The following is an 18219-nucleotide window of genomic DNA, read 5'->3' as shown; positions in this document are numbered from 1 at the left end:
TTTTAATTAATAAATTAATAGTAATCCAATTTATTGAAAATTTGATACTTAATACAATTAAATATAAATATATTTAATATATTTAATTACTAAACAATTAAAAATATTATTTGCTTCTCAATTAATGTAATAAGATAATATTTTTGTTAAAATTTAACACAAAATAATCAATAATATTCTGCATCAAAAGATTACTGATAGATGCATCTTTATTTCAATTTTGCCAAAAAGTGATTCATCATATCAAGAACTGTTTTAAAGATATCAAATGTAACTTTTCAGTTTGCATTTGCTAAGAAATCGCGAAGAATATTTGAGCTTGTAATTTACAGTGTGAAACGCGATCGTTTTATTTTGGCTTGACTAAATTTTGCGCTTTCCCAACTCTGGATAGTTATGTTTACGCATGAAGGAACTTACAAAACTTGACTGAATTAACTAGTTAACAAGTAAATTATGCACACAACATTTAACTAACTTCACAAGTCGGACTGACTTGTAGTTTTTCATATCAAAATACAAAATAATCCGTGAAATTTGTTATAAATTAAAAGCAAAGCACTATGAGAGGTATTATGAAAGGTACAGAGATATGTAATTAATTTTTTATTGGCCTTTGTTAATAAGTGTATAATATAACTGAATTCATGAGATGACAAAAAACTTATACATATTTCATTCTATAATCCTAAAGCAAGCAAATAGAAACTTTATTACTGCAAAAAATTGGGCGTGTGATTTTATATTCTGTTGAAAAGGAGATTGAGATATTTTATTAACCCTTACTCCGTATTGTTATTTTTGGCACCTTCTAACTGTACAGGTGGGGCAGCGTATTTTCGATAAGTTTATTAATATGTAAAAGTGTTTTAAAAAATCTGAAAAAATGTATATACCTTCTTTGAACATTCTAAATAAAGACTAAAATAATAAATTTGAAAAATAATTTACTTAAATATATTATTTTACGATTATTTGTTTTCGAGAAATTTACGTTGTTAGAAAAATCACAGGCAAAAATGATCCATCAGTACGGAATAAGAGTTAATATTATATTATTTCTTGCTTTTTCATTCAGAATATTGATGTTATTTGAAAAAAAAACATCTAAATTAAAATATTATATAAAAAATGAAGAAAAATAAAGAAAATAAAAAATTATTCTAACTTATACTCATTTCATGTTAACCAACATGTTACGCACGTGATCGCAGAAAATATACTATAATCTGTGAATTTATTTATTTAATTACTATAGCCATACTATGTTTTACAGCATAGACAGTAGTATAAATCATCAACAATTTCGCAATTGCCAGTATCAGCCACGACAAATTATTACTGACTATGTTTGCAAAAAACTCTCTCTTTGTGATATTTTTGCGCGTTACATTTTTGTTTATCCAGAATAATTTTCTGAAAAATATTCGTAGAAAGGATATCGTGATATAGCTATGTATAAATAATAGTAAAAAGAATTTAAAATTGAATTTGATTCTAAATTAATTAGTTATTCCTTGTTAATTTAAATAATTTGCATTTTATAAACTTACCTTAAGTAATATTAATATAATATTTATTTATAGATATTTTGAATAAGATTATAAATATAAGAGAGAAATAAATAATATTGAAATTTTCAGAAATGTACAAATCTTTGATAAAACAATTATCTTGAAATCTTTTCGCGTATTATTTCGACGTGTGTATAATAAATTAAGATCGTATAATCAAGATATCAATTATATAACATCTGTTCCTTCTTTAATGCGAATTCATTCGCGTCTAGATGAAATAACAATTGTATTTTCGAACAATGCTTCTGACAAACAATAATAAATAACTCATTTTGTATTTTTATTCATATATCACATTATTTTTGCTTATATTAGTATGCCTCATAAAAGTGGTCTTTCGTTAACGTGTAACAACAAGTGCGTATTAATTTTCGTGATAAGTAAATAATTAAATAAATAAATAAATATAAATATATATATATATATATGTTTGTATATTATATATATATATATATGTATATGTATTATTTATTGTTTGAATTTTTGGTATAGTTATAGTAACATTAAATAAAGTAAAAAAATATTGATCAATATATGTACATATTTATATACATATATATATATATATATATATATATATATATATATATATGTACATATATTGACCAATATTTTTTTACTTTATTTAATGTTACTATAACTACACTAAAAATTTAAACAATAAATAATAATGTTGCAACCAAATATTAGTGCTTATACAGCGAACGACAAAATATGTTTGTTCTCGATTTCAAACTTCGAAGAATTAATTGCATTTATAAAATCACATCATATTATATTTTGTAAAATTGTAAATTATATTTATTTTCTTTTTGCTTCAATCTATTTCGCGAAATTTTTGGCATTGTTTTTCGATATTATCACAATTCAATTTTCGTAATTTAATTAATTTTATAATATAATAACGTAATGATTATTTTTGTAGATAATATAAATAATTCTCTCTCTCTCTCTCTCTCTCTCTCTCTCATGAGTATTAAAATTGTATTAAAATTGAGTGCAATTTTAATGCACTTGCATACACGCGAGTGTTTAAACAATTATATACATTTTAGTTTTCTTTTACCTAATGTTTAATATACTTTCATTATGTCATGTATATTTTGTACAATTTATATTAATTCTTTTTAAATAAATTAATTCGAATTAAATATTTCTTTTGACATTTTCGTTAAACGGGCTTTGTGCGTGCTGTACTGCGCGCAGAGAAAAAATATCAGATCACGCATTTCGTGTTGAATGGTGCCAATCGATTCGAAAAGAGCAACCGACTGTATTCGGGCAATTTTCCGGGCGTTCACAGCGCGAAAACCGCCGGGCGTGCACGTCACAAAGCGCAAAATGTATAGAGCGTGTGCTGTCATGGAACGGCACTGACGAAATAAGCGGACAGGTGCGGACGACTGGCCGATAACCCGATGACCCAGATACCTTCGATGATATTGATTAGCCATCGAATGTCTATGCAACCACAAACGTCAAACGCGTCGGCACCTCGTACATCTTCCCGCCCTCTCTGCCGACCGTCGTCAGACAGCCCTTTGTCCTTCGCTCTCTGTTATTACTCTTGATCTTGTATCTTTCGTACTTATCCGATTTCGCCTGCCTGTCCTTTTCCGTTACCCCGCGCGACAAAATTGGATTTATGGCTTTATTTTCCTCCTTTGTAGACAACATTTATCGGCAGATTGTACGCCAAAAAAGCTCCGTTATTACACGACGAAATAATGGAGTCCATAGTCCTCTTCGAGTCGTAAGCCAGAAACCTTACACATATACACGGTACTTTATAATAAATATCAGCGAAAAAAGTTGTACTTCTTGTTTAAAATGATATCTCTATTAAAATATCGACGTTATATATTGATATTTATAATCAAATTATTAAAGAAAAATCTTAAAATTGATTAAAAATTATTATTTCTCTCTCTCTCTCTCTATCGCTTTCTATATTTACATATTTGTAAAGAGCAATTAAAACAAGTTACACAGAAAATAAAAAATCTATATTATAATGTCTCGATATTTTTGTTAAAAATCGTTACACTTTTCGACAAGAGATACTGCGTTAAAAATACATTATATTTAGCAATTAATTAAAACATGGTTTAACATTCTATGAATCTCATAAACATTTTTTGAATATACATTCGTACATCCCATATACTGTCTGGGCTTCCGTACATTTTTCCTCCCCTCTCTCGTTCCTTATGTTGATGTCTATTTCGTTTTAGCACAATACAGAAGGTGTGACTAGAGAAAATAGATATAATAAACAATAATTATCTTTGACGTTCCACATTCCTCGACACACACCGATACACACATGCGAATGGCGCTACAACCGGTTCGCCGAAGTGAGACGGAAAGACCCGAACGCGACCGACCAATGACGGTGACGTATGGCGGCAAGGTCAGATTGTTACGCGCGCTTTTCTTTACCTGTTGCGTTTGACACACGCGCGTGTACGATTGTTCGATTCGCTCGGAGAAACATAAAAGTGACAATCATTTAACGCAGGCTGTTACACGTTGCTCGCACAAGTGCTTCAAGAGAGCGTGTATTTCGATGTTTAAAGTGTTAAGTGATTATTCTACGTACGCGTATTTATCACTGTGCATGATATAACCTAAATTTTCACCCAGAGAGTGAAGTTCACGCCGGCGCAAAATATTATAATTACGAAATGTGGCGGTACTGATCGCTAACAATAAGCTGATGTTATTGTCGTCGTTATCAATTAAGTAAGTGTTCTGAAAATAGGAATTATCTAACGCTGTCTAAATAGTTGTAAGATTTGATATTAACGTTTTTTTTGCCGACTAAGATCCTTATAGTTAAATCTTTAGAAATTGATGAATGATAGTTTTTATGTCCACTTTCAATTTTATGATACATTTTATGAGAAAATTAGGATGAATGAAAACTTTATTTTATATATTTATTGAATCTTGTTATTATTGTCAGCAGGCTAATGAATTGTGCACATTGTTACTTACTGTAACACCTGTGTCTGTGTGTGTCTAGGGAAACCATATTCATAGTTTGGAATATATATATATTCTATATTGAAGATTTGGCAATATTTAATACTTGAGTATGGCAGATTATCTTTCTGCTGAGCTTACAGCTACTTGCGCTGTACTTGGATACTTTGATGGAACTGATTACCATTTAGACAAAAATTGTTTAGGTGAGAAAACTACTTTATTTATATATTTTTAAACTAACATGAAAAGTAATTAATTAAATATAATTAATTTGTTGACAGATGTTATAAAAGATCTTATCAGATATCTTAGAAGAGATGATGAAACACATACTATAAGACGTTTTCTTGGTCGAACAAAATTACTTCAAACAGATCTTGTGAAAATTTTCATACATTATGTTAAGTATACTGAACTTTGGGATGTTTTATTACGGTATGTGGTATTAATTGTTAGCGGAGAAACATAATACATGTGAAAAAGATTGTATGAGTTTTCTGCAGATGTAATTAAATTTTATGTTTTTTTATGTAACAGATTACTTATCAATTTAACAAGTTCTGCATTTGTCATTTATAATGAGCAGATACCAACAGAGAAAACAATGTACAGTTTGTACCAACAAATAATTTCACATTTACAAGAATATAAGGCAGCATTAACCGATGACAATGTATGGTTAACGATAGCTGGACGGTTGGGAAAATTACTTAATATTGTGAGTGGCAAAATCTTTATGTGACCTTTGATCAGAATGTATATGTGTGTGTGTGTGTGTGTGTGTGTGTGTATGTGTGCCTGCATTGACTATAGAATAATTTTTATTTTATAGGACAGTGTAGAAAGAGGGGAGGAAAATGAATTAACAATTGAAAGAATACTTATTTTTATTAGAAATGTATTACAAGTACCACCTAATGATAATGATAAAAGAGGTGATAATGATGCTACCGTTCACGATGAGGTGAATTGCTGTACTATATTAAAATAAATTTTTTGTCTTTTTTGCAACACAAAATATATATTGAACATGGTTTCGAGTGACAATATAGAATCTTTTTATTTGTAGATATTGTTTGCGTTTCACGCGTCGGGTATAGTCGATATACTGTTGTTTATTGTCAGTAATAATAAGGAACAACAATATCACATGCAAATTTTGGAGGTACATAAAATTATGAATTACATTAATTTTTTTATGTTTGACAATAATTAAGAAATAATACTGCATTACTTAGATTATTATTCGTAAATAAAAAACGATTTATATAATTTATTTATATAATTAGATTATATCTTTGATGTTACGTGAACAAAATGCAAGCCAATTGGCTGCATCTGGTTTGCAACGCAGTACTGCTGAAAAAGAAAACGATGAAGCTAAACTTGTAGCTTTAAGAAAAAAGGAATTGCATGAAAAAATGGACAAAATAAAAAAATATGCTGGATCTAGGTGAGTTTATTTGATACATTTACTAATAAGATTATTATATCAATTAATTAATGAAATTGTTAATAAAATTGTAAGATATTAATTTATTACGATGAAGATCTAATCGTGTTATGCGAATTAAAAAGAGAAGAACAGTTATTATATCTAAATTAATTTTTAACAAATTAAAAAATGTCTGGGTATAAAACAATGTTTTGCTCGAAACATAATTGTTTAAAATAAATATACAAAAAAAATATAATTAAATAGAGAAAATAAATTTACGTTTTACTTGAATAATTGAAAAAATTAATCTGGAATCAATTGGTTCCAAAATTAAAACAACTCTTCAAACGTCTTTTCATAGATATTTTATTCGATATCAATGCACGAAAAACTCCGTATAATGAGGGCTAACAAAGTATTTCATTCATACGTTAGCCGTATTATTCGGTTTTATAAAACATGCACTTTTACGAACAGCTACCGCATAATTATCGTTTTAATGAGTAGCTACAGCTAAAAGCCCGATCATAAAAATGAGATGACTAAAAGGCGCCGATTGCTACTTGACGGATGCCTTTGGGGATTTTTGCGATGGCGCGGCGATGCGATACGCGTATAATGAATATGACCTAGTTTTTAAAACAGGACTATCCGAAGCATGAATAGAAGCTTTTATCCACTTGTTGGAGAGAAGCGAGCCATATTCTTGTAACGAGCGCGCGTTCCAGAAGCCCGTGGATGCGCGCATCCCTCCCGTCTTTGCAAAAGGCTTTTTACGACTTGAAAGGGACTGGAACGATGAAAAAAATCCCTTCACCTTCCTCGTGTTTCCTATCGGTCGATGGAAGATAATTTGATCGGAAAACGATAAAGCAGCGCCTAGCTGTGTCACGAACACAGATCTCCTTTTGATAGCAACAAGTAAATATAATAACGAAATTGGATGACTGTGTCGTATATGCACTTATCGTGATACAATGTTATGTATAATTTTAGCTTTTAAATTATTTTCTGAATTATATTTTTTTATTTATAATAAAATGAAATAAAAATTTTTGAAAAAATTAAATACATTATTAATTATATATTTTAAACAATTACAACAATTATATATATAATGCTAATTTATTATTTTTTATAAGACTTATTTTAGTTGTAAAAAGTTGAAAAAAGTGTTTTTGGAAGTTACAACTTTTCTTAATAGAAATTAAGGAAGTTGATTAATAGAAATTATGAATTATCAAGTATTTTAATTTTTTTTTTTTTTTTTTTTTTGTGACAGGATGCTCGCTTTAACAAACTCTTCGGAAAGTTAAGTGCTTGTTTAAAAATATTTGATGAGGAAGGTGATGGAACCAAGTTTCTTGCAAAAAAATAAGGGAAAATGGATAGGGGATGCGCGTCTTCGTTATTTAGGAAACTATCTGTTGTTGACAGCTGCCTTTTATTCTATTGATTGGATTTTCGGGAGTCATGGGTGAAATTGAATTTGAATGATTCTTTTTCTAGTAGTATTAGGGGGGGACATATATTTCCGCTTTTCAATTTATGCACGTGTATAGCCCTGTAAGGGAGGGAGACGCGAAATCAAAACAAATCTAATTTTTGCTTGAAATGTGAACATTACTCGTGTTTTCCCGATATTTTGTATATATATATATTTGCATTTTTTTGAAAAATATTCTTGTTTCAAAAATAGATTTAATCTCTGAAATTACATGTATGTTCTCTTATTCAATTTTTTTAGACATTCACGGTTTGGCGGCACTTACGTTGTGCAAAATATGAAAGCAATCGGAGAAAATCAAATGATATGTCATAAACCGTATCAAAAAATCGAAACTTTGGAATTTGGTCACAATAAGGTAAATTTTGCAAAATCAATTAATAATGTATCTTTCTTTATTTTTATGATTTTCACAAATAAGTGAAAATAGGTTCAGACTTTGTGTTATATGAATTGTATAAAGGGGAATCAGTAAATAAATAATTAAAAAGCACATGTCTTTTACAGAAAAGAGTAAAGCGACGCAAAGATAAAATGGGCTTACAGGATACTAAAGTGGAACGTACATCTGTTCTCAGTGTACGACTTTTTTTAAAAGAGTTTTGCGTGGAGTTTCTTAGTGGAGCATACAATCCTGTAATGAAATTCGCTAGATCTTGTATTATCAATGTAACTCACGGCGAAGCATCTGAAACGACTTCTTATCTGTGGGCTTTACGTTTTTTTATGGAATTCAATCGCCATTACAAGTTTGAAGTGAAATATGTGAGGTAAACCTTTGCATTTTTCAACTTTCTTGTAACAAAATCCAACATTGTTGCCGAGTGCATATCCTGTTAAAAGATAGAAAGCGAGACAGTTTTCGAACTCGTTTTACGCATCGTCGCTTTCTTTTGGATCTTATCTAGAAAGAAGTCTAAAGAATTTCTCCAACATCTGCGTGAATTTATTTTACAGCATAAAATAATTTTTATAGTAATTTTAAACGTCAAAATTATAATCAATATAAAGTTTTGTAGAATATATTAATATTGTTTGCCCGATGTGACATATAAGTCAATTATTTTCTTTTATATTTTCTACTAAAATATATAAATTATGAGGACGATAGTAAAAGTTATCCTATATATTTACACATTTCTCGTTTAAACATATATATATTGCATTTGAATTATTTTTGCGATTCGAATTTTATTTATTCGTTATTTGTAGAGTATCAGATATCAATGCATACAATATATATGTTTTGTATTTCTATGTGATTAAATTTTAGTGACAGAATGTTTGATTCGTATTGATTCTTTTTATAATACTAGTAATTATGTAAAAAATATTCTAATTTTATATACATTTTGTACATGTACTCTATTTTGTATTATTAATATTTATTAATCATTTATTATTTTACTTTATTATTTACCGAAAAATTTATTTTAGCGAAACCATATCCACGGAAATATTTTATTTAGTACAAAGGCAAATGGAACAATACTACGAGATGATGATAACTGATAAGAAAAAGATACCTCTTTGGTCTCGTAGATTGCATTTAGCATTAAAAGCATATCAGGTAGGAAATTGTACGCGTATAATCAGCGTTGCGTGCTGAATATCTAGACAAGTTAACGAAATATATCTCATATTTTAGGAGCTTCTTAATACTCTTTTGGCAATGGATAAGAGTATAGATCATGGTGTCAGGGAATCCAGCAAAATAATTAAAAGCAATATCTTTTACGTCCCGGAATATCGGGAAACGATACTCTCTCAGCTTTTGTGCTTTGACGAGACTAAAATGTCACGGTAAGTGAATAGAATTTCATCCAGAAAATTTTGGAAGAGAGAATAACAAAAAGTTACTTTAAAAAGAAAAAACCGAAAAAATAAGAATTAAATCATCTAAGTAAATCTTGTTATAGTTTTTATTTTAGATTAATTTTTTATTAAATTCTCTGTCACGAGTTTTCAGCAGGTTGTAATAAAAATAATGTAGGTATCGCGAAAAGTTATGCGACGCGTCGCCGAACAATCGCGTCTGTGCCGGACGAATCCGCGTTGCGTCTCCTGAAGAGAGAGAGAAAGAACTCTTTACCGAAAGTTTTATCTACCGCAGACAGATTGATTCACTTTCAGATCAATCGGTTCGACCAGCCAGGAAGCCACTTCGGCTTTCTTCGACGCCATTTCGACTATTTCTCTTCTTCGGCTGGATCTCTCTACGCTAGCTTCTCGTACGCCCCCGTTTCTTTCTCCCTTCTGCGCGATTCCTTGGCGGAATAAACAACTTTTATCGACCTTCCGGCCGGCGAAATGGGAAAAGGCGGTGGGCGTTCAACTTGCTACGAGTTTGACGGGTTTTGCGCGGATTTCCACGACGGAAATGTAAGGGCGGCGCGACGTACCGCAATGCCACATTGCTGCTACTTTGACGTTATACGGCAACGCTGACGAAAACAGGACGACGTCAAACTTTGGTTTTCATACTAGTAACGTTACCGGAACTAAATTGACAAATTAATGCACGGGTAACGAGATTGAATTAATTTCTTGTCACAAGGAACGAGAGGGCGGTTTAAGTTTATCGTCATTCTTGTTTATACACATAAAATAATTATATAAATATACTCGTCTTTCAGGCAGTACTTGGTGGACCTTGTAACGACTGCTCATGTATTTCTGAAAATGCTGGAACATTTCTGCCAGAAAGGTCAACGACACCTCGTAGTTCAACAAATGAAGCAAAGGCGAAAAAAGGCTAAAAGACGAAAAAGTAAGATTTACTTGTATAGCGATCGTTGAAAACTGTTTAAAATAATATAAATTAAATTTGATATGTAAAAAAATTGTTTAAGCAGAGCCTACTCATCAGGAGAGTGAAACTTCGGCTCCTTCTTTGGAAGAACGTTGGGACATTATTGGTCCTGAATTATCTGCTGTAATGCGAGAGGCCGTCATACCAGAAATGATACCATTTGACGCAACCTTAGACACACCTATTGATGATCAAAAGTATGTAGCTTTATATGATGGAATTAACTTATAATGGAAATAATTTATATTACTCAAATATTTACGTTATTATTGAAATATAATTCTATGTGTTTATGTTTTCTTTTCTCTTCTAATTTATAGATCAGACGCTATGAAGAAGATACAGAAATTAATACGGCAGAGGAATTTAGACCAGGCGCTTGGTCTTCTACGTGCAGCAAGGTAAGATACTTGTTCGTTTTAAAAAGCGATTTGCCGGAAAGTAATTCATTGTCGAACTCGTTGAAATTCTTCATGCCAAACCGATGGTAATGTCGCTTATTGTTGTTTATTTGGAAAATCGATTTTATACCTAAACTGTTATCAATGTATCGCAATTCTAACGGTTCTAGCAGTTCAGTTTTTTGCTGTTTTACTGGAATGAAGCATACGAGAAATTATTTGGACTGGAATACAAAATTACGTTTATAATTTCCCGTTTGTAACATAATTTAATACACCGCGGTGAATTAATACATAAATTTTTATGAAAATTTTATTAGTTTTGTCGCGATAAAAGACTTTATATAGCGTGTTTTTATACAGTATGTGACCTGTGTTTCCATTTTTCAACACTTAATTTTTAATTTGTGTCATTTTTTTTTTATATGATTAATGTAAAGAGAGCTTTCTATTTTTTTTTTACCCTTTTATATATTTTTTGCGCCGATATATTTTTATAACCGAGTATAATATATTTTCCGACGACACAAGAGATAATCTCAAGGTATCCAAGTATGACATTAATTACGGGAGTTTTAAGAACCTTATTTTAATAAATAAAAATGTTTATTACGTTTGGGTTGAACGGCCAGTAACTCAAAGTTTTGATGTTTTGAGTTAAAGAAGATACACGTAAAATATCTAATCTTACGAGATATATTAATACAGACAGTTTTTAATCATCATATAATTCAAATGATACACATTTTTTTTACTTTGTACTACGTGATGATATATGTATAAAACAAGCTTCGTAATTAGATTATTTCCACTTAAAAAATTAAAGGTGACTTTAGAAACTTTGACAAGGAAAAAATCTTAATGAAGAACTTGCTATGACTATCTGCCAACTCTTTAGGAATTATTTCATTACAATTCTCATAATATACATATATATTAATTACATTTATTGACTTGTTGGAAATTTTTTCGGCTTTGTGTGCACCCCCCGACCAGTCATACGGCCAATTAACTGGCGAAAAGCCAGGCGTTTGCACTGCGGCGGATATTTACATTACATTAAATCTGAAAGGGATCTGCCGCGCTCTCTTGTAACGCGCGTCGGTATACACCGGTTTACCGAGGTGAACGGGTACCCAACCAACTCTTTGAAGTGTTCCACCTCTAAATGTGCCTATGAGTCATGTCCCTCCGTCAACTTGTTTCTGCGTTCCACCTCGTCAAACCTCGCTCTAAGGCTTAATCGCCGCTTCGATGCTTCCGCGAGATTCGATACACCCTCGTTGATAAACTCGCCGACGTATAAATAGATTTCTCTTTACGTCTCACAAAGCTTTTTCGTTCAACGCAAACGCATGCACATATCGTTTTAAGCTCTGTCTTTTTAATAAAAAAATAATTTGCAAATATTAAAAAGAGTAACGTTTTATAACATGAAACGAGAGCTGTCAAATTGACAGCTCGATGACATTCAAAATAACGTCACGTGGCGTTGCATGTAAAGCACAATTTCATCCGAAAATATACGATATGTAAGATTATTAATCTTTGACTTTATTAGTTCTATCTAATTAGATTTCTCTTTACGTCTCAAAGCTTTTTCGTTCAACGCAGACGCGTACAAGTACATCGTTTTAAGCTCTATTTTTTTTAAATAAAAATTAATTTGCAAATATTGAAGAATAACGTTTTATAATAAACGAAAAGAGAGCCGTTAAACTCGCTGACATTTCAAAATAACGTCACGTGGCGTTACATGTAAAACATAATTTTATCGGAAAAATACACGATACGTAAGATTATTAATCTTTGACTTTATTAGTTATGTCAGATTAGAGTGTCGTGATATAACCGTGGAGATAGAAGCGGTTTTTACCGGCGCTGTCTTCTTCTATCATCATAAAGCTATGAAATTATAGTCCTTCCCGTGATTTTTCTTTACGTAGTATCGTCGCTGCGAACTACTTCGGGAGATTGTACGTAATATTCCATCGTCCACTTTACGGTAGGGAGTAATGTTTACTATAGCTAGCACACAATGGGAGCCTGCAAAATCATGGCGACCTTGTGCACACAAGGGGATAAAAGTAGCAGACTGTTGACTATGCCGCATATAGACTATGTCTGGGCCTAGACAATATTATTAATAAGACATTTACGGTAAGACGTAGGTACTTAAGGCAAATAGTCTCTTATCCTTTTCGCGTACACATCTTGGTTTCGCGGTTACGGATAGTGCTTCTGGTAATCGTGTTTCGTTTGCCTAGCAAATACTCCGTCGTCTGGCTACTGACTTTAACTCCCTAATTTTCCACTTGCACCGTCTGCGTTTCTCTTACAGTGATTTTAACCTTTAAGAATTGCATAATTCCTAAAAAAATACCGAGAAAATGTGTGAAATAATGATTTTATCGCTCGCGAAAAATAGCTTCGCTATTTATTTTGAGATATCGATTCGCAATTAATATACAGAAGCGAATTTTTAGATTTATTATTCATAGAAATGTTGAAACTATATTTCTACGATGATATTTCATTTTGATTTACATTATGTGACAGGTTAAAAGAATAGTAGAGAAAATGAAAATAATTCTTAAAAAAAAAAAAAAAAAAAAGGAGTTACAAATGATGTGACAGCGTATATTTTTAAGGGCGACAGTTTTGCCTTTTTTCGCGACAATTTAATATTAAAAATCACGAAGGCTGATTTATTACTTTGCCAAGCACGAGAATGAACGTGTCGAAATTATCCATTTCGTGTCTGGCAAAGCGGTATCGGCTTGTATGTCGGAACGTTGAGTCGAGAAACGGCGACGACGATGGGTACAGCGCGTCTGAGAGATTCCATTGTCACGGAACTTCAAATCGGGGGATAATGGGAATTGTATGCTGCTGAATTTCTATTCAGGCAGCCAGCAGCCGCGCCATACGAGCCACTTCTTCCGCTCGAGGGACAGCGCACCCTTCCTCTTCTTTTGCGTTTTCGCCCTCGCGTTCGCTTATTGGATTCATCTCTAACGGGGAAAATTTCGGGAAGCTTTCGAAGGTGGATTAGACTTCCTTGACCCGCAATTCTGAAACGTTCTATACGATAGTCGAGACTAACTATGAAATGATGAAGCTGCAATTCTTGAATTGAATCTCAAATTAAAAATGATTGAAGGACGAACATTTTTTTTTTTAAATCTTGATTATACAAATCGACTTTTATCGAGAAATTATTTATTTAACCCTCAGGCACCACTCTGGGTTACATTAACCCATATCAAAAATTTGTGCGTTTTTTGCTAAACGATTAGATCACTTTTCGTTTTTTTCCAAATATCTTGAAATTTGGTGACATTTGTAGCGAAATATTCTTTTTCTTTGCTGTCTGACGTATCGATTGAAAAAAAAAATACTTGAAAATAGCTTTATTAGATCCCGAGATATAAATAAAAGAGACTCTGGGTTACCCTAATTTATGTGTGGTAAAATAGGGTGGCAAAATTCGGAGGTGCCCGAGGGTTAAATAAACGTTACTTGAATAAAGTTTCCAATCTAGTTCAGTACTAACTAAGCTCGTTCAATTTTGATATATTTGAAAGTATTATAATAAGCCAAATGACTTTGATCGATATTCTTTTAATCTTAACGATTTTCGCCTTAGAAAGGAAAAATTTATTTTTAACCGAGAATAAAACTCGATTTACATATAGTAGTTGCGATTCGTTCGTTCAATGCACGGATTACGTCTCTGCTGGTGTGTAAACGGGAACGGATCATGTCCGGTCTTGAATCTGATCAGAATCGTATATTGTAAAACGTACAAATGTGTGTCGCATGTATATGTATAAAACGAAACACGTTGTATTCAACATTGTATTCATACGCACATGTCTGCGTTAGAATCGTCCATACGGTTTACTTTTATATAGTAGAATTACAACTAAGTGCGATTTCGTGTTAAATGACCAAATCCAATTCTCGGATTTTAATGCGACTCCGGCGCTATTAGGATGACATAAAGTAGGAGTGATTTTCATTACCAGTCGTGCAGCGGCAATGGAATGAAATAGAAAAAATTATCATCATCATTATTGTTTTTACCAATGTGAAATTATAGTATATCGTACGAATATTGGTGGAAAAATTCATTATCGTAATATTTTTATTATATTAATATATTTATTACGTCACATTTTTATTTTGTTTTATTATATATTTTCCTTTCTGATTTTTTGACTTTTGCATGTTGAATATTATATATTTCTAATTGTAAAATTTAAATTTTTGTGTTTTATGATAGCTTTCTTGTATCTTCAAATTTAAAAAGAATTGAAAATTATTTTTATATAAAAGATAATAAAATTAGAAAATTTTTTTAAATCTTATTATATGTGAATTGAAATATGTATTTAAAAATGAAGTAAATTGAGTGTGTTAAAATTGATTTATCACGGTTTATAAAAACACTTACCGATATAATTATACATATTTTATATCTGAACAACATGTTTAGAAAATATTAAAAATAGATAAAACTGTATGTTTAAATTTTTTATAGAATTTAGTTTTTTCACGTAATATATATATTTTAGTTTAAAAATTTTATTTATTTTAAAATTAGGTGACAATGCAAAGTTTTATTTTTCCGTGAAAATTATAATTAAAAAATTGTAGTAAATTTTTAATTAAAATTCAAAGTAAATAACATGATATTTGAAAGCTATTTCGTTCTGTAATATAAGGTTAAAAGTATTTCATCATTAGCTACATCCTTTTTCAGAATGTTCCTGCAGACGTGACTTCACTCTTGTCCTCTAGTCACGTTCGCACATGAGCATCTGTTTTCTTTTTTCTAAGTTTTTATAGAGTATACAGGGTATTCAGAGTTGTTAAACTAGTTTTCACATCTATCTCATTGTTAGATGTAACTTTTTTATAATAAAAATGTTAACAAGTCAAAAATTGTTAAGGAATAAGAAATAATTATTTAGAAAAAATTATATAAACAATTTTTCAAAGTTTTAATAAATTATGATTATCACAAAATTAAATTTTTCTTTTTTTTTTAATACGTTTATATAATTTAATTTTGAAGATATTTTAATTATTAAAGTTGAGAATTTTTTCTCTGGAGCGATATGTTAAATTTTTGCAATATATGTTTAATGCGAATTTAATTAAATTGAAGGTGCTTCTATCTTTGAAACTCTTACTATTCTTACACTCTTTATGCGAATGGCGTTGGTGTTTTTCGTGTGGTACTTTCATGCCTCTAAAATACGCACTTTGTGAAGGAGAAGCATTTGTATCGGCGTCAATGATAGAATAGCGTGGATCAACTAAGGATCGACGAAGAATGAAGGTCAGGTGTTAGCACTTGAGACAAGTAGTTCAATGTTGATGTAGATCGTGCTGAGGTTTTCATGCTTAAAGGAACCTTCTACGACACCCGTTGAGCTTGCATTCGAATTTTTCATCGCTTTTCGGCAACACTTGAACGAATCTTCTCTATATACAGTCATGTAACTTGAAACAATGAACTTGTTTTATTTAATATTTGGATATTTACTATTAATAGCGCACCAAAATCAATTATTCGCATGTGATTTGTATGGTTCTGTCAAGTGATTCTGAACCTTTTTGGAAATGATAATATTATAAATTGTAAATCTAAATAATTTTCTAGGAGAGAAAGAATTTTGCATAGTGTCGTCAGTATTTTATTGAAACTTGCAACTTTATTTTCTAAAAATTATTTTTTGTTTTGTGACGTATTTGCTTCTAAAACGCGATATAGTTAATATTTTATTTCGTAAAATCCAATGAAATAAATAATATTCAATATGGGATTATAATTTATAAAATATGAAGGTTTTTGCAATTTTGCTGTGAATTATGTACACGAGAGTGTCATATTGCTGTATATTACAGTACATTAAAAGCTGTTTTCTCTTAAGATCACGTAACATTATCATGTTATTATGCTGTTGCAGTCAGAATATTTGTTTTAGCATTAATGTTTATTATCATTCATTAGAGAAGCTAAAAATAAATATTTGAATAAAATAAATATTTGTGTTACAGAGAGATTTGGGCCGAGAATGACTGCTTTGGCAGAGCGGATATATCTCCCGAGGAAGAATTTCTAGCTCTTCGAGAAATTTTCTTTGCTGATCTGGGCGGTGAGTGATGCTTCCAAAGTTTCTTTTTTAATTTTAAGATATAAAAACATTTGGCGCTCTCTTCTCTTAGCGCCTTTTTTTGCAATATAATTATTTCAATAAAATTCCTGGTAGTATACGCGAGCTAACCGGGTAGAAAACGAAACGTCATGTATCGACAATCTCCGGTAACTCGTCTCTGAAATAAAGTTAAAACTTGGTACTTTGAAAGCATAGATCGTTAGCATTTTTTGCCCTCCTGAAGATTGCCAGCGCAACTTGAGTCTATCGCGAGAAACTTATATCCTCTTTGCATACGTAACCTTGTGAGAAAAGAGTACTTCCTGTTTTGCGTCCGCCTAATTATAAAGAGCAAAGTCCGTTATTAGGTTAAAGCACGAAAGTAATGAGCTGTTTTCCTTCCTTTACGGAGAAGAGTTCGTTACGTCTGCTAATTTATTGAATTATGAAGTTTACTCAAAAACATTTGGAAGAAAAGTAAGCGCGCCGAATATACAAGCTGTAATAATATTATGTGTTTTATGTTAAGAAAGTATCAAAAGGAGAAAGAGAAAGATATATAAATACATAAATTTATTCAAGGTGCTCTTCCCTTGCAGGGACGATTTGTAATAACTGGCGCGTATATCATGACGCAAATTTAATTAAACGCGCCGTTGGTATTCATTTCACGCGTCTAATTTATGTGTGAATAACTACGCTATTCAGTGCCGAGATTTCGCGACGATCCGGGCCCGCCACGTATTTATCTCTGTTTATTACAAACACAATAATAGTTGCTGTAGACGTTTTAAATCCTTTAATTTTGTTGTTATGCTTCTACAAATAGAAGCAGTTTATTTTAATGAAAAAAGTTATTGTTGTGTTTGTGTTTTTTTTTATAGTAAAATTTCTCCTTTATCACTGTATATGTAGAATTTAAACCATTTTATTTTATAAAAACTGTTATTGTTATCGAACATTATATACAGATTGAGATACAAAGCACAACACAGATTGGTCCTTTTTTAAAAACTTTTTAGAAAAAAAATAATTTAGTTTATTGTATTTTATTTTATTATACATATACACAATATTTAATAGAATTTATAAAACAAAGTCAAAGCAAATATTATTTCGTACTTTATTGTTTTATAAAATTTATATTTTTTAAATTAATAATTTTATTTTGACGTAAAATTATCGATTAAACGTCTCTTTTTCTCTCTAGTCGTTACAGACATACTAGTAGATGTCTCATTACATGGTTGTCAAGCGTTCAACTTCTTTTCGTCGTATCCTGTAACATATATGAATTAAAATCCACATTGCACTGAATTTCAC

The 18219-nt window shown here is 30.9% G+C and overlaps 1 protein-coding gene across 3 annotated transcripts in view; it reads left to right on the top strand.

Annotated features, from left to right (window-relative positions):
- Window positions 1-3983: 3983 nt before the first annotated feature.
- The window catches only part of Timeout (circadian regulator timeout), a 118187-nt gene continuing 103951 nt past the window's right edge, over window positions 3984-18219 (top strand). The window contains exons 1-15 of one of the 3 annotated variants that reach the window (XM_072894904.1): window positions 3984-4322; window positions 4606-4771; window positions 4850-5003; window positions 5106-5286; window positions 5401-5532; window positions 5638-5733; window positions 5858-6021; window positions 7754-7871; window positions 8021-8283; window positions 8951-9083; window positions 9162-9316; window positions 10150-10283; window positions 10369-10522; window positions 10646-10726; window positions 16799-16896. In XM_072894904.1, coding sequence (XP_072751005.1) covers window positions 4678-4771; window positions 4850-5003; window positions 5106-5286; window positions 5401-5532; window positions 5638-5733; window positions 5858-6021; window positions 7754-7871; window positions 8021-8283; window positions 8951-9083; window positions 9162-9316; window positions 10150-10283; window positions 10369-10522; window positions 10646-10726; window positions 16799-16896 — 1957 coding nt within the window. In that variant the 5' untranslated portion in view covers window positions 3984-4322; window positions 4606-4677. Of the gene's footprint in view, window positions 4323-4545; window positions 4772-4849; window positions 5004-5105; window positions 5287-5400; window positions 5533-5637; window positions 5734-5857; window positions 6022-7753; window positions 7872-8020; window positions 8284-8950; window positions 9084-9161; window positions 9317-10149; window positions 10284-10368; window positions 10523-10645; window positions 10727-16798; window positions 16897-18219 lie in introns of all 3 variants that reach the window. The other 2 variants (XM_072894903.1, XM_072894902.1) reach the window with 2 other exon arrangements.

This window comes from Anoplolepis gracilipes, chromosome 6 (genome assembly GCF_047496725.1).
Source record: "Anoplolepis gracilipes chromosome 6, ASM4749672v1, whole genome shotgun sequence".
Lineage (NCBI taxonomy): Eukaryota > Metazoa > Arthropoda > Insecta > Hymenoptera > Formicidae > Anoplolepis > Anoplolepis gracilipes.
Note: the sequence above shows the minus strand (reverse complement) of the source record. Positions and strands in the feature narration are given on the sequence as shown.